A 25,197-nucleotide genomic window follows, 5' to 3' on the forward strand; every position below is an offset into this window, starting at 1 on the left:
AGCTGGTCAGATATGACCCCCAGTCGACAGAGCACTTGGTCTGGTGGCCAGGCCTCATTTGGGGGCACTGGGCACCACCCCTCCCCCCCTGAGGCACAGGGTAGCAACAGCTTGTGCTCTCCATCGAGACAACCAGCTACTTGTCCTATTCTGTTAGTGCATCCTATATCCTCTTCCACTAGAGGCCAGCTCGATGGGGACCTCCAGGGGCTGTCCATCCCATTCAAGCTGAAACCCCAGGGCCTGGGACATGACAGGTGGCTAAAAGATGTCAGCTGAATCAGTGAAGGTGCACACTCCGGAAAATGCAGAGCAGGACAGACCCCAGAGTCCCTCCAGCTTGGGCTCATGGAGGGATGTTGCCTCCCTGTAAAATGGGGTAACTATAGCCCCTCTAAAGGGTTGTTACAAGGGTTTAAGATAGATAATGTGGGTAAAGGCCCTGACTCAGAGTTTGGCACAGAACAAGGTCAACACACGTCCTTCACTCCAACCTCTAGGATGCCTAACTTTTGAACTAACACTAAAGAGGTCCATTGACTTGGTCAAGCACAGACCAACTTAATGATTAAACCCAACTGGCAGTTTGAATTCAGTCTCTTGTCCAACCAGAACTATGAGTGAGCTCCAGAGGCGAGCTGAGGGAGGGGTTGCAATGAACTGGTAGAAGAAGGGGGAAGAGCCCCCCGCCCCGGAATTCTAGTCTCCCCTAACCCCACTTGTTTATACTCTTATTATTTTTCTTTACAAAACCCAGATTAAGGGAAACGGAATCCAGAGAAAAGGGCCAGGGGGTATCAGGAATAAGACAGACCTGGGTCTTCTAACCCCAGCTTTGCCACTGCCTAACTGTGTGAGTTGCATCGAGTGTTGGTAACCTCTCTGTGCCTCAGTCTCCTCATCTATAAAATGGAGACGAATGGCATCTTACTTTGCAGTACTGAACTGCAATGGGTAACGCACACAGTAGGAACTTAGCAAATGTGAATTCCCTTGCTGACTCCTGGACCGTTCTATTTATAGGGCATTCCTCTGAATGTGCCCTTTGTGAAGATTACCAAGGGGCTTCCCTACAGCGATCATAAAGGACCTTCCCTTTCTTTGGCTTGTCATCACTGCACACAATAACATACCATAATTACTTGGGGGGCCCCAACTGATGTCTGAACCATGGGTTGGGGGGATACTGCATGTCAGAGGAAGAATGCAGCCCTTTGGAGCTAAATAAACCTGGATCCCAGTCCTGGACTGGGGTGAGTCATTTTATCTCCCTGAGCCTTAGTTTCCTTATCTGTAGATGGAGATGATGATCTCTACCTTGCAGGGCTGTTGCAAGAATTAAATTCATCGATTCATTCAACAGATATTTACCGAACAGCTATGCACTAGCCACTGCTCCAGGTGCTGAATATACAGCGGTACATAAAACACACAAAATCCTCCCTGGGGAGACAGATGATGAAACAGCTAACTACACATACAGTGTGGCACATGGTGATCATGCTATGTAGAAACACAGAGTGGGGGAAAGTAAGTGGGGCGTGCCGGGGGCAGGGGCAACGCCAGGACCCACATGGGAGCAGGGACCTAAAAGAAGCAAGGGGGAAGCCATGTGGAGGTCTGAGGGAAGAATGTTCCAGGCAGAAGGATCAGCAAGTGCAGGAGCCTTAAGGAGGAGCATGCTTGGCATGTAAATGAAGCCACATATGCAGGAAGCCTGGCATGGAATCCAGGTGCTTAGCAAATGCCAGCTCTCTATTTCAAGTCCCATAGAAGGAACCCCACGCATGTGTCCTTTTCCTGAGAACGAAAGCACCAGGATTTCTACAGGGCAGGACTGAGCCAAGCATTCTTTCAGCCTAGGATGCAGGCAACATGTGAGCTCTACCACCGGTTTTTGAGCCCCTGCCAGCCACTAGGCTCTGGGTTGGGCAACCAGGGATCCAAGATAATCAAGACATGGTTTCTGTCCTCAGGCAGCCTCAAGGCAAGTTGTGGAGAGGGGCGACGGCAATGCAACGTGGTCAGATGGACAAGCAGAGACTTAAGAAGGTATCTAGGTAGCCTAGCGAAGGGTGGGATTGGGTGTGGGTGTTCAAGGAAGGCTTCCTGGATACGGTGACAAGTAAGCTGAATTGTAAGAGATGGACTAGACAAGAAAGGCTATTCCAAGTGTGGGGAGCGGCATGTACTGATCACAGAGTTGTAAAGAATGGCCCGGTGTATGTGAGGGACTAATTACAGAACAGGTTGGAAAACAATTAATGGCCCTTCGTATTCTCAGCGCCAGCAACTAGGAATTCCAGTTCGCTCCCCTTCCTCCAACTCCGTGCAAGCTTCAGCCCCGTGGGGAGTTTTAATTTTTCACACTTAGCTACTGCAGCAGGTAATAACCTTAACCCCCCAGCTCCTTGCCCAGGATGGCCCAGTCCACACAGCAAGAGCCCAGTGGGATGGAGAATATATAAATCTCAAGCTATTTTTAGCCTGCCTGGCTGTGTCTGTCCCTTCACCCACCCTAAAGCTGACCCACAGGTGGCACAATGGTTTTTTTTGTTTGTTTGTTTTTTCTATGACTAGAACAGCATCAGTATTTTTTATTAAGAAATCCTACAAAGGGGCCAATGATGCAGCCAGGTGTCTTTGTGGCCAGGAGAATATCTGCTGCCACCTTTGTCGGCATCCCTGGGTACCTCCGGACTAGGCGGGTGGACTCTCCCATCCCCATCCAGCCAACATCCCTGCTCATAGGAGATCAAGGCCACCCTCCAGTAAGTGGACCTGGGTTCAAATCCCACCTCTGCCTCTGGCTAGCTGACGACCCCCTGCTGGTGACTTCACCTGGCTGAAAATCTTGGGGGTTTTGAGCACAGTGGCCCTCACGCTGCCCAGAAGCTTAGAAAGTAGGAGTTGGCTCTTCTTCCATAAAGCAACCTTGGGAATCCCGAGCACAGCATCACCCATTTCAACCCCCTCCAGGGGAGGAAACAATTATTTTTTGATATAAAGCCTAGAAAGGGGGGCTATATGGGAGTGTTAGAGCACAAACCAGTGACATGTCTCTGCTCCTAAAACCTCACACTAAATTTGCCCCACAGCCAGATGATTTGCTACCCCACTGAGCTGGGCCTTTGTACTTTAAAAATACACACATCTCTCACTTTGTGCCTACAGGATGCTACCAATGCCCAGCCTTAAGCCAAAATAAGGGCTCTTTCTAAAGACTTGGGGTGGGGGGATGGCCGGGCAAGCAGAACGGGTTCAATCCAGATTACCCCCTCTTAGCGGTATGACCTTGGATGAGTCATTTCTCCTCCTCTGAGCCTCAATTTCTTTATTTGTAAATTTGGGATAAATATCTTTATAATGAAAAGCTACTTTGTATGCCGAGCTGGGGTATGCAAAGCGCTGGACACAGAGCCCCCTGGCACAGTGATCTGCTTCCCAAATTACCAGGTATTCTCTAGTAAGGCCCCCTCTGCTCCCCATCTCCCACCCTCCCCCTTCCCCCCATCCCCTTACTCTGGCCCAGAGATTCTATGGTGATGTTAACTAGGGGGCGATGCGCTTTGCAGCGGTGACTCTGAGGGACTAGAGAGCCCCCAGCTGAGCGGACACCAGAGGGGGGCGCAGCCGGGGTGCGCGTGGGAACGTGGCCAAACCAAGGCAGCATGTGCCGCGGGGGCGCTGGCGGCTGGAAATTGGGGTACCCCTGCAAGCGCCCCCCACTTTCAGCAGCTGCAGTCCCGGCACAAGGGCTGGCTTCTGGCCGTCGGAAGCCCTGGGGAGCCCTACTCCAGTCACCCCCCAAGGCGCCCCGGGCTCCCTCCTCAGCGCTCTCGGGCTGAAACAAAGGCGAGGGGGCGCGCGGCATCGCCCCAGCGGCCCCTTCGCGCCTCTGGCCAAGCAGGGCGATCGAGGACTGGGGTCCCCAAGGTAACCAGGACGCGGTACCCGTCCTCCCGGAGCGCAGAACCCCGCCGAGGGGCGCGCGCTAGCCGGGGTGCAGGAGGCACCGGAGACTCCAGCCCGCTGCGCGCCGAGGGCTCCGAGGGGTGGGGTGGCTCTCCGGAAGTCACCCAGCGGGTACCCTAGGGAGAAGAGAACCCCAGCGCCCGCCTCCCGGGCAGGGCTCCCCGGCGTACCTGGCAGGGTCCGGTGCACCGTGTTGCCCATCGCTGCGTCGGGGCGCTGCGTCGGCGGCGGCGCGCTCGGGGCGCACGGAGACTAATAACGCGGTGGGCCGGGCACCCGGGCCGGGGTCGGGCTCCGGGGCATCGCGGCTGCACCGGCGAGCCGGCGGGCTGCAGCTGGGGCGGGCGCCTGAAGGGAGGCGGCGGCAGCGGGAGGAGGCGGAGCCAACCGGCCCGAGCCCGCCGGCTCCGCCTCCGCCTCCCGCCGCCTCCAACCAAGCAGGGAGGGGCGGGGCCGCCGCCGCCGCATCTTTTGAAAGTTTGGACCGGGCGGCGGGAGCAGAACCGCCGAGCCTCCCGCTCGCGCGGCTCCCGCGCCCTGGGCGGGAAGACGCGCTGGCAGCCGGGTGCCTTCGGGGTGCCAGGCCCGTCATCGTGCTGGCCTGTCACTCGTTTATTCCAACACTTAGAAAAGGCCTAGTGTATGCCAGGCCTCTTCCATGCGCTGGGCCACAGGGAGCCAAGCTCTCACCCTGGCGGTGCACTAATGCGGGGTTCGGGGGTGGAGAAGTACAGGCAGGCAGAGGAGGTCGCTTAAGGCAGTGTAAAGATAACCCAGTCGGGGTGGCCGCGGTGGGGGTAGGATCACGGACCCACGAATAAGAGAAACCTAGGCAGTATCCAAAGGTTGGGAGGAGGGAACATAGTAGAACGCGTATTAAGTGTATGCCAGGCGCTGTGCTGGGCACTGTAGATACAAGGCATGCAAATGGTGAAAACAGAAATAACAAGCAATTTAGATCACACAATATTATGATCAGAGTCAGCAGGGAAATAAGATAACTGTGACATTGTAACTTTGTTTGAGGGGCTTAGGGAGAACCTAGTGGCATGCCTGTTCCATCTGATGAAACAGCAAGGAATCGGCCATGGGAAGAGCTGGGGAGAGTGTTCTTGGCAGAGGGAGTAACAGGCATTCCTCATTCATTCATTCATTCATTCACCCCCACAGGTATTTTCTGAGCAGCTCTCCTATGCAAGAACCCAGACCAAACTCAATGGGAAGTGAAGCCTGCCAGTTCCTGCCCTCACTGGGCTCCATTTTGCAGACTGGAACCCTGAGGCTCAGGAGGTGCAATGACTTACCCAAGAAAACCCAATACTAAACCAAGTTGTCTCCCCCCCACCCCAGCTCTACTTTCCATGCTCTAGTATCCTTTATGAAATATGTATTATTACCCCACTTCACAGATAGGGAAATTGAGGCTCAGGGAACAGAAAAGAGGTGCCCAAAGTCTCCCAGCTGGCAAGGGGCAAAGGTGGCCTGGAGCTATGTGAATGAAATGGGGGTATCCAGGGGAGAACCCCCTGGCTCTGTTTTACCAGTGCCTTCTGCCTAGGGTTCCTGACCCATCCCAGAGGGTTCTCATTCTTCAAGTTAGCTCAAAGCCTCCGCCTCTGGGAAGCTTCTCCGTACCCCACCCCCTGACTCCTATATATCTGGACATAAGGTTGCCTTGCATTCAAGTTGCTAGTTTCTCATATTATAGGTGCTCTCTCCGTTACTTAATTTCTAAACACAAGTCCTGTTTGGGAAAGGTACATTAGTTCAAAACACCCTCAATCCATGTGGGTTTGGGATGCATATAGAGGTCAGCCTTATTATAAAAGGAGTCAAGGAAATGTTACTCACGTAAAGCAATGCAGTGTGAATGGGACTTTGGGACTACAAAGGGAAGGTCACAAAGGGTGACTGCCAGGGAGATCAGTGTCAACAGACCTTTTAGAGGTACTTTCAGAGCATCCAACTAGGAGGCTGTGTTGTGTAGACCACCAATGCTTACCTGCAGCAAATGAAGCCTCAGCTGCCCTAATGTTATGCAGATGGTACCCGCGGAGGGGACACAGTGGCCAGTGGCCAGTGACGTGTGTATCTAAAAGGGCTGTGTTTTAGCATCTTGATCCCTGTGAATGAGATGTGCTGTGGAAAACTAAAAAAGCACCCACACCCCCCCCTCCCACCACACACACACATACCAGATGATGGGGACACTGACATCAAAGCCACACACAAAGAATTTGAACCAAATAGTTTCTTGAAATTTGAGAGTGGACAAAGGCAGTCTTTCCAAATTAATATTTCATGTAACAATTATTCAAAATACGTAGGTCACACTAAAAAACTAAACATTGGAAGTAGATATCTATTTCAACTCCACCCTTTAAAGGTTAGACTATTCAGCTTTATGGTGCATCTTCTCATTGGGGGAATAGAGGTTGCCCTTGACCTTTATTTGGGTTGCCTTATATTTGTGCACATATGGTAGCTGCTCACCCCTCCGAGGTACCTCTGCACTTTGTTCTGTCCCTCAATTATACCCTTAGGGCAGGTGCCATAGCTGTTAGCCTTACATCCACTCCACTGGCAGTTGGGAAGCCACCTGTGGGCAGGACCCTGGTAGTATTCATTTATACATCTTCAGTGCTCAGAACAGGACTGGCTATAAGCAGATGCTCAATACACCTTTGAATAAACTGGCCGCAGAAATGCATTGCCCTGAACTGGGAGAAGAAAGGGAAGAAGGAGGGAAGGAAGGGGTAGGAAAGAGTTGTGAAGGAATGAGAATTAGTTGATAGTAGCCCTGGACTCTGGTGTGATCAATAGTGATACGTGTGGGGAGAAACAAACAAAATAGGGATGCATTAACAGAAGTGTAGCCTTAGGACAAAGGAGGGGCTTGCTGCTCCAGTGCATGCTGATTAGACCATTCGAGGAGAAGGTGCTTTGGACTCTGAGCACCGTACTTGAATAGCAAAGCAAAAGTGATCCACAAAGGTGGAGACGGTGGCTCTGGGAACGAGAAAGATCCCTGTCACAGGAGGCGTGCGAACAGAAGCAGGGGCTAGGGGAACATCCTTGGGCCAGGGTAGCAGCCTCTGGCTATAACCTCTCCCGGGGTTTGAATTTCACACCTCACCCCCCCGTCCGTTCCCTTAACCATGCCCAGAATCCCACAGACTAAGCCACCCTCCCTTAGCACCAAGACCTGTGCTTGGGCTGAAGGGGCCCCTGGGTGGGGCTGGCTCTCTTGATCGTGCAGTGTTGGCACAGTCTCCCAGGGCAGTGGGGAGAGGGAAGGCCCTGGCCAGGCTCGTGGGCACTGCTCCCTCAGGGCATGCCCTGGCAGGCCCTGCACCATGCAATCACAGGCAGTCAGGTGCACCTCGTAAAAAGGGCACACACTGAGCTGGGGGGGGGGGTGCGGTGTGTGTGTGAAAAGACCTCTTCTTCCAGGGAGCTGAAGGGTGTTTGCCTACACTCCTCCCCGCAACTCACTCAGGAACAGAAAATCCAGGTTGCAATCAAACCACAAAGCTGGGTTTTTAAATTGCTACAGGAGGGCTCTACTTTCCAGTGAACTCCGCCTATCAAACCCTCAATTTCCAGACCTAGCGGGTCTTCACCCACAAAAGCGACATTTTTCAGTTCCCGGTGACAAAGCGCCTCCCGGGTAGTGGGCACCAGGCTGTGCCCTGTGAGCGACCCTCCTCACAATCAAACAGCGTGGTTAGTAACACAATTCCCATCTTGCAGGAGAGGAAACTGCGGCAGGGAGAGAGGAGGGAACTGCCCCGTTCACAGGACCAGGAGGAGGCAGAACCCTGAGGGTTCTCTGTTCTCCCTTTTTACAGAGGAGGAAGCAGGCTCAGAGCACTGAAGCCACTCGGTGAGCAAATCATGTTTGTGTGGATCCGAATCTGCGGCACAGTCCTTGGCAGCTAAGGCAAAAAGGGCAAGGGACTCATCCCGTGGCCTTCCTTGTCCTGGTTTTTCCAGGACGCACTTTTGGTGCTGGAGCAAGGGCCAAAGGGGAGCTCATCCTTGGTGCATGGGAAGGCTGAGTGGGTGGAACCTTCCTCCGAGTTTGCCCCAAGACACATCAACAACGTTCTGATGGATGGATCCCATGCTGGCCATCAGAAAAGATCAAGGGCTGACAGTTTTCCTGGAATCCAGCGGAGGCAGCTGTGTTAGAGGCTGGGGTCATGGGGGCCCAGAGCTCAGCTTTCTCGCAACACAGGGACAGAGCTGAGACACTCTGGAACACGTGGTCATTATGGTTATGTCACAGAAGCCCGCGGCAGGGGCTGAGCTGAAATTAATTTGTGCTCCCGATAACTTGCATTTACTGTGCAGTTACAATGAAAATTATGACACAGTAACAGCTAACATTTATTGAGTGTCAGATGCCGTTCTAAGTCCTTTGGATGTATTAAGCTCACAACAGCCCTAGGCGGTGGTGATATTAAGAGGCCCATTTTATAGATGGGGAAACCAAAGCCCATAGAGTGCAGGTAGCTTGGCCACCACCATACAGGGAGAGAGCAGCCTGAGTGAACATATGAGGTCCATTTACTTAATCCTCATAACAACCCCATGAGCTAGGAAGGGAGTTAAGGGTTAAGGTGTTGCCTCCCAGCCCTTGTATTCGTTTCTTTTTAAGACCTTCTTCTCCATTCTGTGGGGCATGTCGTGAGGCTCAGAGACGTGACGTGACGTGGTTTGCCCAGGCCTCACAGCCAAGAGGGCAGGATCAGGTTGGAGACCCGCCCCGCTCTGACCTCACCATCTGCGCGCCCCTCCTCTTGGCCCCTGAGGTGGCCAAGAGCTTGGCGAGCCCAGCCCATCCTACCTAGAGCGACCCGCTCCAGTTCTGATCCATTTTTGGAGTCCAGTGCCCAGCCGTGGCCTGGCCCTGGGAGAGCCTACCGTTCCCTGCTGACTTCCTGGAGCTGTGGAGACCCCACCCAGGGGAACAAGGACTTTCAAAGAAAAACTGGAATCATGGACTGTGAAGCACTTAAGAGCCCAGCTTCAAATCCTAGCTCGGTTCTTACTACCTAGGCCACCTTGGGCAGTTTCCATGTCCTCTCTGTGCCTCAGTTTCTGCATCTGTAAAATGGAGCTAATAGGAGTCCATATTTCGTAGGGTATTTGGAAGAGTAGTTCAATCAAAGTGGCCTGGCATATCGTAAATGGTCAGGCTAGGTGAGCTGGGGAAAGGCTCGTCTTTCTCCCTGCTCTCCCACTCCTAAACTCACCCATCAGGCCCACAAGCTGGTTGAAGCCCTTCTTGGCCTCAAACCATTTCTACTGCAGAGAGCATCCAGATAGGGCCAGAGCGGGCTGAGTTCAAGTCCTGGTTCTGCCTCTTCCTGGCTGGGTGGCTCCAGGCAGGTCATTTCACACCTGTGGAGCTTCACCTCCTCCTCTGTAAGGTGGAGAGATCATCTGTAAGCGGGCCAGACCTGGCTGGACACACCAGGTGCACTGCCTCCTGGCCTGGCCTGCCTGCTCATGTTAAGCATGCTCCAGTGCTACCGAGCCTCTCATCTTGCTGGCTGTGTGTCTTTGCAGTTACCGAACCTCTCTGAACATCAGTTGCCTGATCTCGAAGTGGGGAGGGTAATAATGCTGACCTAATACTAGGTGATATAAACTTGCAGTGGGATGGTCTTCAGAATGTGCTTGGCACAGAACAGATGCCCAATAAATGTTTAATGATGGGGCGGATGGGCGGCTCAGTTGGTTAAGCATCCGATTCGTGACTCGGGCTCGGGTCGTGATCTCAACGGTTTGTGAGTTCGAGCCCTGCGTCGGGCTCTGGGCTGACAGTGCAGAGCCTGCTTGGGATGTTGTCTCCCTGTCTCTCTGTCTCTCTGTCCCTCCCCTGCTTGCTCTCCGTCTCTCTCAAAATAAATAAAAATAAACTTTTAAAACAAAAAAATAAATAAATGTACGTATGTATGTATGTTTAATGAATGAATGGATTGATGAATGGATGGACGGATGAGTCCCAGGGGCAGGAACTGGGTCTCACTCACAGATCATGAGGTATTGGCTAAGGGCTCAGGCCCTGGAGCCAGGGGCCTGGGTTCATTGTCTGGCTTCCCTCTCATCTAGTTGTGTGACCTTGAGCATCTTACTCAACTTCTTTGTGCCTCACTTTCTTCATGCATAAAATGGACCAATAGTACTAGCCTCGTAAGATTTCTTTGAAGATTAAATCCTTACCTGTCAAATGCTTAGAACAGCGCCTGGCCTGTGGTAAATACTTAACGAAAGGAAGCCATGATTATTATTGATTATTGTTCTTCCTGGGGTCAGGCACTCAGCAAAGAGGCACGTTTTGCTAGAGGAGGGGAACAGAGTGGAGAACTCTGGCTGGGCGCGGTGGGAGAAGCCTCCTCTCTTGGCTCTGAAGACTGCAGTATGTCTTTATGTCTTGGGGCAGCTCCTCTGGGCCAGGCCAGGAGCAGTCACATCTGGGGAGCCTGCGCAGGGGACCAGAGGCGTCATGCCAGCCTGGGGCTGATGCGAGGAGCGGGTCACGCCTGGCACGCTGGGACCCTTGGATGCCTATTGTCCTGTGGTCTTTCTAGCAGTCTCAGTTGCCCCCAGCCAGCCCTGAACTGGCCCAGAGCATCAAGGGAGTCACAGAGGCACCAGGGCAGTGCGAGCTCAGCAGGAGCCTGAGTTGGGGGATCCCAGGTTGGCCAGGATTTGAAGCAGCCTGGGGTCCCAGGCAGGTGGGAACATGCGTGTCCTCCTGGACCACACCTTGATGTGCTGGGTCATATTTGTTCAGAGGGCAGGGCCGCTTGTACCACGGACACGTTGGGTTCCGGTGGGCTCCAGAGTGGGGGGCAGGCACAGGGCTTCCCCCAGCTCTGGCAGGTGATGCTACAGAGGGGAGAGTCCAGCTCTGGGCCCCTGGCTTAGGCGCATATCCAGCCTGCTACTGACCAGCCTGGGGAGGGGGGGAGGGGTCCCTGAGCGTGTCACGTGCCCACTCTGAGCCTCACCTTCCCCATCTATAGAATGGGGACAACAATACCTGGTGTGGGAATGGGATGAGAAGCAGCCTGGAAAGGGGTCAGTGCAGAGCGGAGCCTCAGGCCCACTGCCTGAGGTTAGAATAGCCTCACATTTAGAATAACATCCAGTGTAAGGCACGCCGTTCCTCCAAAACACACGTGTAGTGCAAAGCAAGATCCGGCTGCATTTCTCAAGGCCTTGCCAGGAGCCGGGGTGAGGCTGTTAAAAGGCCAGAGAGCGGAGGCATACCTCAGTGGGACAAGCTGACTCGGGGGAAGGACGTGAGCCAGTGGGCCACAGCAGGTGCAGCCGTGTTTGGTTTGGGCCCCGGGGCTAGCTGGCTTGGGTTCAAAACCCCCACTCTGCCCTTCCTCGGCCATGTGGCCTCTGGCAAGAGACTTCCTTCTCTGAGTCTCTGTTTCTCCCCTTGAAAAATGAGAAGAGTGGCAGGGTCTGTCTCCCTGGGTATTAGGAAAAGTAAATGAGGCCAGGTGGCCCTTATGTTGCCTCAGGGCCTGGCATGGAGCCTGGCACAGAGTAAGCCTTTCAGCTTCAGGAACCACCATTACTGTCCCAGGAGGAGAAAGGCTGGGGCCTCCGTCTGCTTTCTGTGCTGAGGGACCGCGCTTCTCTTTAGGGACCTGAGAACCCCCCCTTGCCCGTGCTGGAGCCCTCTCACCGCTGCCTGGCTCACGCTCAGAGGTTTCTGTCCTTCATCCCTGCCTGCGTGGCTCAAGGAGAGATGTCTGTGCTGTGTGGCTAGGAGAGCTCAGGCACTGACTGGGACATGGGAAGCCCAGGATCAGCTCGGGGCTGCAGCACTTACCCATGAGGGGCCTCAGGCAGGCCTCAGTGTCCTCGTCTGTAAAATGGCCAAGAAAAAAAAATCAGAGTTGTAGGGTTGTTATGGGGATCAGCTGGGATTCGAGGGGGACCATGACATACAAGCTATGGGTGTCTTAACCCCACAGTTGGATGTACAGGGCCACGTAGGCAGTCCAGGTTTTGGTCACAAAGACCTGGGTTCAAATCCTGACTTTCCTTCTTAACTGCCCCGTGACTTCTGTCTTACGTGCGTTCGTGTCTCAGAGCGACGAGGACTCAGTGACAAGCCAAACTTTTGCAAAACCGGGACCTCCTATAAATGAGGGCCATGAATGCTCACAGAGATCTAGAAAGAGAACTGCCCTCTTCTCTCCCACCTCTCCCTGACGATTTCCGGTCCCTACTTGCTCTGCCGCCACTGGGTGAAATCTCGGGAGGGCTCTTTAAAACTCTATCCCGTGAGCATCCTGGGGTACCTGTTCTGTGCCAGGCCCACCGTCAGACCCTGGGGACCACAGGATGAGCGGCCACTCCTGCTGAGCCACCAGCAAGGATTGCCCATTGCACCCCAGCTGGTTCCAGAGAATCAGTCGGTCAGTCAAGGTGAGGTGGAAAGAGCTGGGGTCCTGGGCTAGTGGGGGTGGGTGCCTGGGAAGGAGCCGCCTTCCTCCTCCTCCAGCCCCCAGAGCTCAGAGCCCCCCAGAGCCCCCAGAGCGAGTGCTTTCTGGTTCACAGAGTCATGTCCCTTTCATGGTCTCTCCGCCCATTTCACGATGAAGAAAATGAAGCTCGGAGGAGTGAAGGATTCACCTGAGGTCACGTAGCTGGGTGTGGTGGACTCAGGCCCATCCCCGGGACCCTACAGCTGGGTGCCTCCCTCTCACTGACCCCTCACTTCGAGAAGGAAGAGCCGCCTTTGGTCAAAAGAAAGGAGCCCATGAGAAGTGGCAAGAGCGCCTCCAAGAGCCAACAGTATCCCCCAGCTTGGGCGCTCCCAGGCTGTGCCGTAGAGCTAGTGATGTGACCTCTCTGTGCCTCAGGTTCTGTATGTGTAAAATGAAGTAAATACCAGAATCTCCCTAAGAGCGTTGTGAGGATAAAGGAGTTAACAGGCCTGAAGCATTTACACTGGTATCTAGCAATAATTAGCCCTCAAGAAATACGCGCCCGAGCAGCCACAGTTGCGGATTCTAACTCTTGCCTTAAACTACTCAAAAGCTTCTATCTACACTCTCCCGGTCTGGAATCCACTTCTAAGACTCTACCCAGAGGATGTAATCCTAGACGGATAGAGACTAAGCCACTAAACGCCCAGAGATGTTCGCTGCCCGCTCCGTGCACCTGCACAAAGTTACAAAATGATTTCTCCTACCTTAGCGTAGGAGTAAATAGGCCTCACGCAACAGAAACTTACAGAGCTTCTGGCCGTGGTGTTTCCAAAGAGTTTATGGAGTCACGGGGAAGAAGGATTGTGTGTTAACGTTAAGTAAGAAAGGCTGAACACACAGAACTGTAAACTCAGAATGATGCCAAGCTTGTAAAAACAAAGTAAGCAAATACACAATGTGTGTAGAAACGGGATGAAAGGAAATGCATCAAAATATGAGCAGCGATTATCTGGTAGTAGGTAATACGGGTGGTGTTTTGTTCTTGTTCTACCTGCTGGCGATTTCTAAATGTTCTCTAATAAGCGTGTATAAAACTTTAACAGGGGCGAACTCAATAAACTGCTTCTCAAGAACAGGGTTTTATCTGGGAGCCGAAACACTGCCTGATCTGTTCTTGGCATGTTGGCGTGGATTGGATGATCAGCTTTCTAGCAGCGAGTTGAACGCTGTGGGATGGGAGTATGACAGGTAGTGTTCACTGCGTCCATATTCCCTAGGCCCCAGCTCTGGGCCTGCTTTGGAGTGTGCACAGGAAGTGGGTGTGGGCAGAGGGCCAGACATGGGCACAGCTTGAAGTATTTTTGATACTAAGTTGGCTGGGGGTACAAAGAAAACATTCTGGGAACATTGCTGTCTTCATGATCTTGCCATATCCAAATGTTGCCTGCACTATTACTCACTTTATAGTTAAAAAAAAATTGGTTGACCTAAAAATACTCAGAAAGCTATAGAATATTATTGAGAGGAATCTCGAAAGGCTATACTAAATGGAGGGGCATACCATATGCATGGATGGCAAGACTCAATATGGTAATAAATTTAGTTCTCTGCAAACTGATTTGTAGATTCAGCGTATACAACCCAGATCACAATCTTAACAAGCGTGTGCGCACGTGTTTGTCTGTGTGTTGTGTGTGTGTGTGTGTGTGTGTGTGAGAGAGTATAACTTAGAAAATAGATTATAAAATCTACGTGGAAACGCAATGGGTGAAGGATAGCAGTTTTTTGAAAAAGAAGAACAAAGTGCGAGCATTTGCTTTACTGGAGACCAATACCTACGATAAAGCTTGGTAAGCAAGACAGCATGGCATTTTTGCAAGGATAGACAAATAGACCAATGGACTAGAAGAGAAATGCCAGACATATATACGGACACATATTTTATGACAAATGTGACATCACAGAGCAGTGGGGGAAGGACGATCTTTTCAATGACTAATGTTGAGTCAATTGGAAATCTATATAGAACAGACGTAAAACTTGATTCCTACCTCACATCATTCGCAGCATCAATTTTAGGGGGATTATAGATCTAAATGTTAAAGGGAAAATATTAAACTTCTAGAAAGTAACCTAGGAGGATATCTTCATGAACTCAGAGTGGGAGAAAGATTCTTTAACGAGATACAAAAAGTGCTGGCCATAAAAAGGATTGATAAAATCACTCGATTAAAATTTTTTCAAAAGACACTACTAGGACAATAAAAAAGGAAGTTACCTAGTGGGCAAAGAGATATCGTACACACATCCCAACAAAGGACTTAACTTGTTTCCAGGATAAACGCAACTACAAATGGGTATGAAAAAGACTAACAACTCAATATAAGGATGAGCGAAAAACAGGTGCTTCACAACAAGCATGTTCCAATGACCAAATAATATCCAAAAGGGCACTGAATCTCATCAATAATCAAAGAAATGAAAAAGTAAAGTCACAACGAGACAACACGGCACCCCAGCCAGACTGGCTAAAATGAAACATTTTGACAAGGCAAAGATGTGGAGCAGGTGATGCTGATGGGAACATAGTGTGCAACAATCACTTTGGAAAAGTATTTGGCAGGATCTTTTATGGTTAAACCTATATCTATCCCCATGATCCAGCAAAACCACTTCTAGATATATACCCAAAAAAACAACGTGTTCACATGAACTTAGATACTGTTTGTGATTGTTCAGAGCAGTTTTGTTCAACATAGCCCCAAACTGAGAACGCTCCAAATGTCCACCAACAGTGGGATGGATCAGTAACTCGGGCTATACTCCTACAATGGAACACCCTACAGTAATGAGAATGAACAGAGCAGACCTGCCTGCTGGGTGACTGGCACCTGGATGCCTCGCCGACTTGATGGTCTAGGAAAGAAGCCAGGCACCGGAGAGTACCTACTATGTGACTCTATCCATGTGACGTTCAAACACAGACACGTACAGGTGTTAAAACTGTGCAGAAAGCAAGGAACGACCTCCTAAGACTCAGGAGAGAGGTCCCCTTTGAAGAGGAAGGAGGGGTTCGAATCAGGATGGACCCAGGGCTTCTGAGGAGCTGCAAATGTTCTATTTCTTGACCCAGGTGTTTGGTTTTTGATAAGTTATCGAACTGCACATTTTAGTTTTGATGGGAGCTTTAGCCACACACAGTGAGTTCTCTCTCTGTGTTATGGTTCGCAATAAAAAGGTTGAAAGGAAAAAAAACAACAACAACCTTCCAGGGCACCAGAGGGAAGGGAATGTGGAAGAGTCTAGCTCCTGAGGGAGCCCCCCTGAGGCAGGGAAGCAAGATGGTGTTAGTCAGCAACAAGAAGCCACCAAAGCCTCGTTTCATCCAGGAGTCACATGTCTTATCCATTTTCCAGTAGAAATAGAATTTAAAAGAGAGGGTTCACACGTACATCAGCGTGTTTACAAACTGAAAAATAAACCCCTAGAGTGTATTGACTAAGAGTCAGGCTGACCTGGCTTCGTGGTTTGGCAGAGAAGGTTGACTTTGCTATTCAGTCTGCATGATGGAGTTTTCTGGAAAATGAATGAGCAGACGCTTTGGATGAGGTTTTATTTAAAGCTCTTGTTCAGTGTGCAGCATGCTGGCAATTATATCCTTTGCAACTGTTTACATTTATGGTAAACACATTTAGATGCCAATGAACAAATGCGCGATGTGTGTAGCTTTGAAAATTCTTGTGAGGGGCTGTGGGAGCCCAAATTTGAAGACCCCTGTCTTCATAGGTGTTCTGAGTGGACTGTCCGAGAGAGAGGGGCAGGAAGGGCCCTATGGAGGCTGAAGAGCATAGGAAAAGGCCTGGAAGCCAGTGTAAGCCGGGAAGGATACAGGGGAGGAAGGAGAGAGGGTCTCTGGCCTGCCAGGGAGCCCTGAAGGGTCCCCCTGGAGGCCTGTAAAGGGAAGGGGAAGAGGCCCAGGACCTGGGGAAGTGTAGCCCACGGGGGCTGGCCAAAAAAAAAAAAAAAAAAAAAAAAAGCGAGGGGCTGGGAGGCTTCTGAGGAACAGGTGGTAAGAGCAGGTGTAAAAGAAGAAAGCAAAGAAAGGAGGGCATCCCTGGCCCCCCATTGTGTGTGGCCACAGCTCCTGAAAAGACCCAACAAAGCCGGCCCCCTATTCTGGCAGCTGCCTTGCAAAGGCCTTGTGCCCACCCATCTGCCACCAGCTCCCATCCCCCACCATTGCCAGGGTCTCCCAGCAACATTGGCCCCATCCTCACCAGATGAGGGGTGGGGAGGGAGGTGGAATGCCACCCTGCCACCTGGCCCTCTGCCTGGGGACAGAGACTGCTGGGGGCCACCCTGTCCTTCACACCTCTCTTCAGAACATTGTCAACACCAAAGATAGTAGCTATAATAAAGACAAAAGGTTCAAATAGTGCCCAAGTGGCAGAAAGATCTAAGTGAAATTGCTCTGTCTAGAAGTCTCCACTGTAGGCAGTTTGCTGTGTATTCTGGTCCTCTTGGTATCTCTTGTCAAATACTTCCCAAGAGAAAATAGCCAGGGCTTCAGAGTCCGCCAGCTGGCTGCACCCTAGATCTGTCACTGCTGTGTGACCTCAGACAAGTTCTTTACTTCTCTGAGCCTTACTGCTTTATCTGCTAAATAGGGTAGGACTGCCACCAATCCTAGAGTATGGATGCAAGGGCTCAGGTCCACCACAGAGGGAATTGCCTTCGCCTATCCCTCCTCCAGCAAATTTGAAGGTGGTAGGGAGGTCCCCACCTTGGGGAGGACAGCAGGACACTTTTAGTATTGTCCTCCTGCGTCACCACCCCCCATTACGCGCGCACACACACACACACACACACACACACACACACACACACTCAGAGGCAGCTGAGGTCCCTGCCCTAAGGAAGGTCCAGCCTGGTGGGCGAGACAGACAGGAAACCACATGTCGAGTATAATGTCGGGGTGATGCGTGGAATGAGGGAAAATAAATCAGCAGTGTGTAGGGGGGAGGCCTTTCTGAGGAGGGATCTGTGAGGAGGGAGGCAGGAAGGAAGCCAGGTGGACGGCTGGGGAAGGTGCACCGGGCAAAGGGACTGCGTGGCGGGGTGAGCTGGGAGGCAGCTCCGTGTACTGCAGATGACAAAGGTCTTCCCTGAGGGAAGGGTGGCCCAGAGGAGGAAAAGCGAAGACGCTGGTTCAAGGCTACCGAGTTGGTAAGTCGCTGAGCTGAGAGGTTTCAACCCCCATCTTTCTGACCCCAAAGTTCTTGACCCTGAGGGTTGCACAGCTGAACACCTGCCTGATGCTCTTCATGGTACCAAAAGGTAACATGCTCCCCCCCCCTCCCCGGGGGACTGGGGGTGGGGTGAGGGAGGCTTCTGAAAGAGGACTTCTGCTCAGCCTGCCTTGGCAGGGCCCAGGGGCCCTCCCTTCCTCCAGATTCCTGTCTGTCCCGTCTCTAGCTGCCCCAGAGCTGCACCCCAGGGGACGGGCTCCAGGACCAGGCGTCCCTCTGACCTACCCCAGCCGCCCCGGGCTACCCTGTCAGACAGCGGGGTCCCTGCCCAGCCCAGCCTAGCTGGGGGCCCTCAGACAGCTGAAGGGGTGAATGGCCCCGGCCTGGGCCTCCTGCCAGCACCGGCCTCTCTCTGGCCTCGGACACCACAGCTGAGAACTTGAACCAGGGCCTGAGACGGTCCAAGAGCCGTTGCCGAGTACTAACGAGTGAATGAATGAATGAAAGAGGGGGCGGCTGTCTGAATGAAAGGGATGGCCAAGAAGACAGGTGATGTGGGGGAGCGTGGGCTGCCAGGCCCCGGGAGGAGGTCAGAGGAGGGTGCCGCGAAGGGCCAGACTCAGGTGGGCCTCCTTCACCCCTGCCTCTCAGGCTGACGCGTCCTCTGTGAAATGGACCCACGGCGGACTCTGCGGGCAGTAAACGCCTCTCCCACCCTCCAGTTCAGTTCTGGCCTCTGGCCAAAGGCAGTCAGGCTCTGAGAGCTGCTGACCCCACCTGAACCCCTCTGCACACAAGAGCGGAGCCCCCGCGATGAGCCTGCAGTGCAGATCCCGGCCCCGTGGGCTCTGCCAGTATTTCGGGACCCATCACATGAGAACAGGCTGAGGATCCCCCTATTTTTAGCAACCAAGCTTCACGTACCTGTTCCTCCCCGCCCCCCACCCCCCACTGGGAACCAAATCTCGGATAAACATCCGCTCACACCCACCAAATAATTCCTTAAATAAAATAGCTGCATTTTGGCATCCCCTGTGCTCAAAATATACGCTCCTTGGATTTTTAATATCACACGTGGTCCGCATAATTTTAACCCAAGTGCATCAGCTGTTGACTGCCTTATTACTCGAGTTGCTGTTTGGGGGCGTCAGGATAACAAGGGCCCATTGGCAGGCTCGGTGGGTGTGGGGGGTCCTGGTGCGCAATCCTGGTGGTCTCTGTGAGGGATCTGGCTCTCCCGATCCTGCAGGGAAGGGCCAGTAATCATAGTCAGGTCTACCAGCTACTGAGCTGGGCTTCCTATATCCATTCTGTTCACAGCAGCAAGTCTCACTCTGTGACATGACTGTGGCTGAACCCTTCCAGTGGTGTCCCCTCCAGTGGGTAAAAGCCCACTTCCTGATGCCCACAAGGCCTACCCGGATGTGGCTCCTATGGACCTTTCCCACCCCCCTTCCCACCAGTCAGGCCTGTGCTGATCATGGTCCCCGCCACACTAGCCGCCTTCTGCTTTTTAAGCGCACCGAACTTCATTGAGCCTCAGGGCCTTTGCACATGCTGTTTACCCTGCCTGGAATGTTTTTTCCTTTAGGTGTCCTAAGTGGCTTCACCTCATCACTCAGGTCTCAGCTCAAGTGTCATCTCCTCAGAGAGACTCTCTAGGTCCTCCCCACCCTGACTAGTTGGACTTAACTTTCCTACTCCTCCTCCCTCAGGCACGGGTTATCTTAGCACTCCGTTTTCTTTTTTTCAAAGACTTTCTGAAACCATCATGATAGGGCTACTCATTTATTGTCTTCCTTCCCGCTGGATGGTCTGCAGCATGAGAGCAAGAATCTCGTCTGCCTTGCTCACTGCTGTATCTTCAGCGTTCATGTGCACATAGTAGATGCTTAACAAACATCTGGTAAGTGAATGACTAAATGATTTCTCACAACAGCCCCCAGCAATTCTATTGCTACTTCTCCAATTGTAAAGGTGAGAAAACTGAGACCCAGAGAGGCTATAGCGGGGTCTAAGGCAAGACCCAGAGAGATTTGCCCAAGGCCACCCAATCTGTTTGTGGAGATCCTCCCAGTGGGCCTGGGGTTTGGAATCCAGCACTGAGCCCAAACTTTCCTTCACTCCTCAGTGAATAAAACTTGAGGGGCATGAGTTGTAAGGCTGAGCAAAGCTTGCCTAAATCCACCAGAGCCAGGCCGCCGTGCAGAGAGGACAGGCCTTTGACCACAGCCCACAGGTGACAGGACAGGACCTGCACCCGCAAGACGATCGTGTCATTCAGGTCAGCTTGTTGTCATAAAATCAGGTCATTGAAGGACATTACTGTCACCGTAAAGGGCCCTGGGATGAAGGTGAGAGGGAGGAGCCTTTTCAGAAACTTTCATGCCAACCCCCCAAATCTTTCACCAGTTCAGAGAGAAAGGAACTCACACTCACTGGACTCCTACTGTGTGTCAAATGCCACACTAGGTGCTCTCCTTACATTCTCCCATCCAGTCTCCCCCGGGACTGTGGGAGGCAGGAGCTGTTGTGTTATGTCAAACCTAGGACGCCATCCACCGTAAAATGCCTTCTGATTTCAGACGCACCCAAAATGTGAATGAATACGCCTCGTGGAATCAACGAAACCTGGAATTATCTTCCTCTTACAAGGATGCTCGGGCTCAGAGAGGAGCCGCGATGATCCCTGACGGTGGCCCTCGTTTCCGTTCTCTGAACTGGTTCCAATTCTCTCTCCCAGAACCGCCTCCTTCCAGTTCTCACCCTCTCCATGGGACTTCCCGTCACCGAGCCATCCTTGCTTTCTTGCTGTTTCTTCTGCCTGGAGTGCCCTTCCCTGTCACTGCCCCGCTTCAACCTGATGAGCTCCCGTCCACCTTGCCCCTGCCCAGCCCAGACGTGACCCTCTCTTTGGCCCTCCCTGGCCTCTGCGGTCTGTGCACCAGTCTCTGGTTGGCAGCTTGTGAAAAGGGGGTTGTCACTTCTTCATGGGCCGTGACTGAGTCTGGTTCCCTCCCGTCTGTCAGCAGCAACAGAGATGGAATCACCTGAAGGCGATTCCTTCCTCCGTGTCTGGGACCCTCAGACCGCAACGGGCACAAGAATCGTGAGGAGCAGTGTGTTTGAAATACAGAGTCCTGGCCTTGCCCCGGGGTTCTTGATTTGACCGGTCTGGGTGAGACCCCGGAATCCGCACTTTGACAACCCCACCCTGTGACTCTGTCGGGGGAGACTTTGCAAACCACTGCTCTAAGCTTTAGTCTGAGGTCATCTTGACCAGCAGGATGGTCCCAAGGGAGCCGCTGCCCCGTGAAATGCGTCATCAGTGCCCTCCTGTTTATAAGGTGGGAAAGCGATACAGTAATGAACAGCCAGTGTTTTATGAGTATCGTTCGTCTTATTTTATTATATGGTCTTATTATTATTTATTGTTGCCCCAAAAGTTCATTACTATGTTGCGCGGTCCCATCCAGGCTGACCTACCTGTTTATTCCCACGTGAGTCAAAACCTAACGCTCCTGTTCCTTGATCCCTTAGGGTTCTTTGTGTTGCTGGCTGACAGCCGGCTCCCAGCCATCGCCGGGTGCCAGTTCAGAGGTGTGCTGTGTAGTTGTGGCCGTCTGTCTGCTGCCCGTTCATGAAAGTTCTCAGGACATAACAGCCTCATGCAAAAGAGTGACGCTGGTGGCAGAGTTCTGGGCACGGCTGCAAGCCGCCGATGGTAGGTGCAGGGACTTAGGTGTAAGTTCCTGCCACTTGCTAGGTGGCCTACCAGTAGTTTCTAGAAAAACTGAAGGGCCTAGACTTTACTCCTGAGACCTCCTCTTTGCAGCCTTACTCGATGCTCTTACAGCTTTTCCAACATCACTTTCCCCAGACACGAGCCTGGAGGGGTGAGTGGGAGCCTGGCCGAGGACAGCCCCAGGCCCGAAGGGTGGGCCACTCATCTGAGGACAGTGGGAGCCACGGAGGGATTCTGAGCAAGCGGCAAGGGGGTTGGAGGACAGAGAGTTTGGGGACATGTACCCCAGTCAGGAGGCTGTTGCAATATTTCATCCATCCAGCATTTGCGGAAGGCCTCCTGATGAATAAGGGAGGTCGCTGCCCTCACGAGCCTACAGCCCAGCCCCTCACGGACACGTAGACATGCAGTTCCTTCAGGCTTTTGCAGGAAACACTAGTTCATTTTACAACTGATGACGAGGCTGGAAGAATCTGCCCACAGAACTCCCCCTACTCTTGTTCTCCCTCTTAGAGGCCAATGACCTGGGACAATTTGATTCTCTGCTTCAAACCTCAATTCCTACCTCTACAAAATGGGCACCAAAATGAAACCTACCTCACAGTCTTAGTCTGAGGAGGAAACAGATATGTGGCCATGCCTGGAATGTGAAGTAAGTGTCCTATATGGATTGGGGGGGTGGGGAGGGGACGAGGCCAGAGGGCACACTGGTAGAATGAGAGGAGCAGACGTTTCTACCAAGTCTGTCAATAAGTAGGAGGTGCAGACAGAGCAGAGGGACATTTGAGAAGGAGGCTGATTTTCCTCAAGACTGTACTGTGTGGTTGTTGCCCCTGTCCTTCTGCCTTCCCATCCAGCCTGATCAAAGCTGTACCTTCAAACTTAGAGATAACCCTGTGCACACTAAAACTCTCGCCTGCAGTAACCTTTTCTTTCCAATACACCGAGAGTCTCTCCTACACAAACCGGATCATGTCACACTCCCACTTAAGTGGTTTCCTATCCTTTGGGGACCCGATACAGCTCCCCTCTGTGGTCCACTGAGCTTTGCACGGCCTAACCCCTGCCATCTTCTGACTTTATCTCTCTCTTCTTGGTTCCACCCATGCGACCTGCTCCTTCCAGGCACCTGCTCTTCGTCCATTCTGTTTCCTTTGCCTTTGGAATGGTGTCCATCACCACCCCCTTCCCTAAGTACCTCCCTCAAACCTCAGGGAAGCCTTGTCTTTACCCCTCCTCTCTCTCACTTTGCTGTGAGTTCATGGATCCCCCCCCACTTTTCCTTTGTGGCACCTCTCATGGGTACCAGTGTGCATTTATTCACAGCATTTAGTTACTGCCTTTCCTCGTAGTCTGTGAGCTCATGCAGGCAGCAGCCATAATAGTAATCCATTCACGACTGTGTTCCTGCCTCCTGGCACAGGGCCAGCACGTAGTAGGTGCTCAATAAATGCTGGCTGGATGGACAAAGGAGAGAAGTCATTGGGAAAGAAGGACCTACCATGTGTACAGAGCTGAGACGAGCAGGGTGGGGGTGTGGATGGGTGTGGCAAGAATGGGGAGAGACCGACATTGGCTTCCTATTACCCCCAAAGCAGGGGACGCTTCCCCATGTCTGAGTCAGAGAGGTCTGGACCCACTTGCTTGGCCCACTCATAACTTGGCTGTGTGACCTGGCAAGTCCCTTGGCCTCTCTGGGCCTCCGATCCCTCATCTTGGAAACCATCATAGCTGTCCTCTGCATTGTTGGAGGTTGAAGTGAGTGATTAGAGGCAGAATGTCAGGCCCTGCGCCTGGCACACAGTAGGTGCTCGATAAACGTGGATTCCCTTCACATTGCAAATAAACATGTAACGTAGTCAGTCCATCAGGAGAACGCGTTTAGATCTCTCTGCATCGGCGAGCAGGCCTTAAAAAACCACATCAACGCCATATTTGTGCTTGAGAAAAGGAAGGGAAGGGAAGACGTTTCTTTGTGAATTCGATCTCATGGGAGACAATGTTTGAGTCGGAAGATTCCTGTCTGGGGCCCGGTAGTATTAACTGTGGGGAAGGCATGATGGGAGTGGCCAGTGGGTGAGGGCCAGCTCGCGCAGCTCAGGGCACCGGGACGCAGCCAGTGTGCCCGCTGCGCCTACAGTTCCACTGTTAGCATCACCCCTTTGCATTAACTGTGCTCAGTCTCTGTGAAAAACTAGCTCTCTGGCCACAATGGGTCCCTGTGGGGGCCGGGCAGGGGGTGGGAGCCGCGTCTGGGTGGGGGGGGATGTTACATGTATGAAGTGTAAACCTCTACCTGAAAGAAGCTGATAGAGAAGCAGGGGAGGGTTTGTTTTTCCACAGCTTGAGTGAGACCGTGAGTCAGCGGGCGGATCAGGAGGGGGAAGGTTCCAGCTGGAGACACTCAAAGCAGCCCTCGGTTCTCTGAGGGAGACTCACGGGGGCTGTGCGTCCCTCTGCGCTCCTCCCACGCCCCAGCCTGACCAAAGCTGCACCTTCAAACTTAGCACTGCAGGAAGCACTGACCCCCTCCCCCTACACCATTCGTGTCACACAAAGGGAGCACCTATCGCATGCCATCCAATGCGACATGCTAAACACTTGCCCGGGCGATGTCTCATTTAATCCTCACAAAAGCCCTGAGAGGTACGGAATATTGTACCTCTTTCACAGGGGAGGACACCGAGGCTCAGAGAGGTGGAGTCACTTGCCCAAGGCAGCACAGGAAGTCAGCGGGAAGCCCTCCGGAGGAGTCTACAAACTTCCCTCAGACGTTTTGATAATGATCTGCAGCCAAAGGCCTCCAAATGCACCTGCTTTTGACCTAGTCGCTCGACTTTAGAACCTGAGGATTATAATGAGACAAGACTCTCAGCAGTTCAGCCCTCTGCAAATCCAAGCAGCATTCGCCACCGTGGTGAAAAGCTGGAAGCCACCGTTCAACCACAGGGAGTTTGTTAGATACGCTCCGGCAACGGAATACGATGCAACCATTAAAAAGAATGTTTGGAAGCTTTTCGCCGGTGTTGAAAACGCTCACAAACGGCGGGGCCAAGATTTGACCCGTCTCTGAAATCCCTGAATTGCACTTTGGGCTCACTCCCTCATCAGCGGTGTGGCCTTGGGCAATCGGCTATCTCTCTGTTCCTTCATTTTAACCCGGGGATAAGGAGTTATAAGAAGTAGATGATTTAATACGTGTAAGCACTGGGAACAGCACCTAGCATGCAGCAAACAACCTGGAAGCGTGAGCTATTATTAGATCTGTGGGTTGGGAAATTTGGAGCCATTATTTCTTCAAACATTTTTCTGTCCTGCAGAATCACACATCTATTAAGCTGCTTGAAAGCTGTTCCACAGCTCACTGATGCTCTACTTTTTTAAATTCTCTTCTCTTTGTGTTTCGTTCTGGGTAGTTCCTATTGTTACAGCTGTACGTTTACTAATCTTCCGCCGTTAATCCCACCCCGCGTGGCTTCTCATATGTTGTAGTCTCCATTTCCAGAAGTTCATGTTCTATCTTCCAAGTCTCTTGTTAACTTTTTTTTTTAATTTTTTTTCAACGTTTATTTATTTTTGGGACAGAGAGAGACAGAGCATGAACGGGGGAGGGGCAGAGAGAGAGGGAGACACAGAATCGGAAACAGGCTCCAGGCTGTGAGCCATCAGCCCAGAGCCCGACGCGGGGCTCGAACCCACGGACCGCGAGATCGTGACCTGGCTGAAGTCGGACGCTTAACCGACTGCGCCACCCAGG

At 52.3% G+C, this 25,197-nt stretch overlaps 1 protein-coding gene across 1 annotated transcript in view; it reads right to left on the minus strand.

The window, feature by feature from the left end:
- NEURL1B (neuralized E3 ubiquitin protein ligase 1B) overlaps window positions 1–4,325 on the minus strand; it is a 38,638-nt gene extending 34,313 nt beyond the window's left edge. Inside the window, exon 1 of the mRNA XM_043595954.1 lies at window positions 4,146–4,325. Coding sequence (XP_043451889.1) covers window positions 4,146–4,176 — 31 coding nt within the window. The 5' untranslated portion in view covers window positions 4,177–4,325. The remainder of the gene's footprint in view (window positions 1–4,145) is intronic.
- Window positions 4,326–25,197: the final 20,872 nt, after the last annotated feature.

The sequence above is a fragment of the Prionailurus bengalensis genome, chromosome A1, assembly GCF_016509475.1.
Source record: "Prionailurus bengalensis isolate Pbe53 chromosome A1, Fcat_Pben_1.1_paternal_pri, whole genome shotgun sequence".
Taxonomy (NCBI): Eukaryota; Metazoa; Chordata; class Mammalia; order Carnivora; family Felidae; genus Prionailurus; species Prionailurus bengalensis.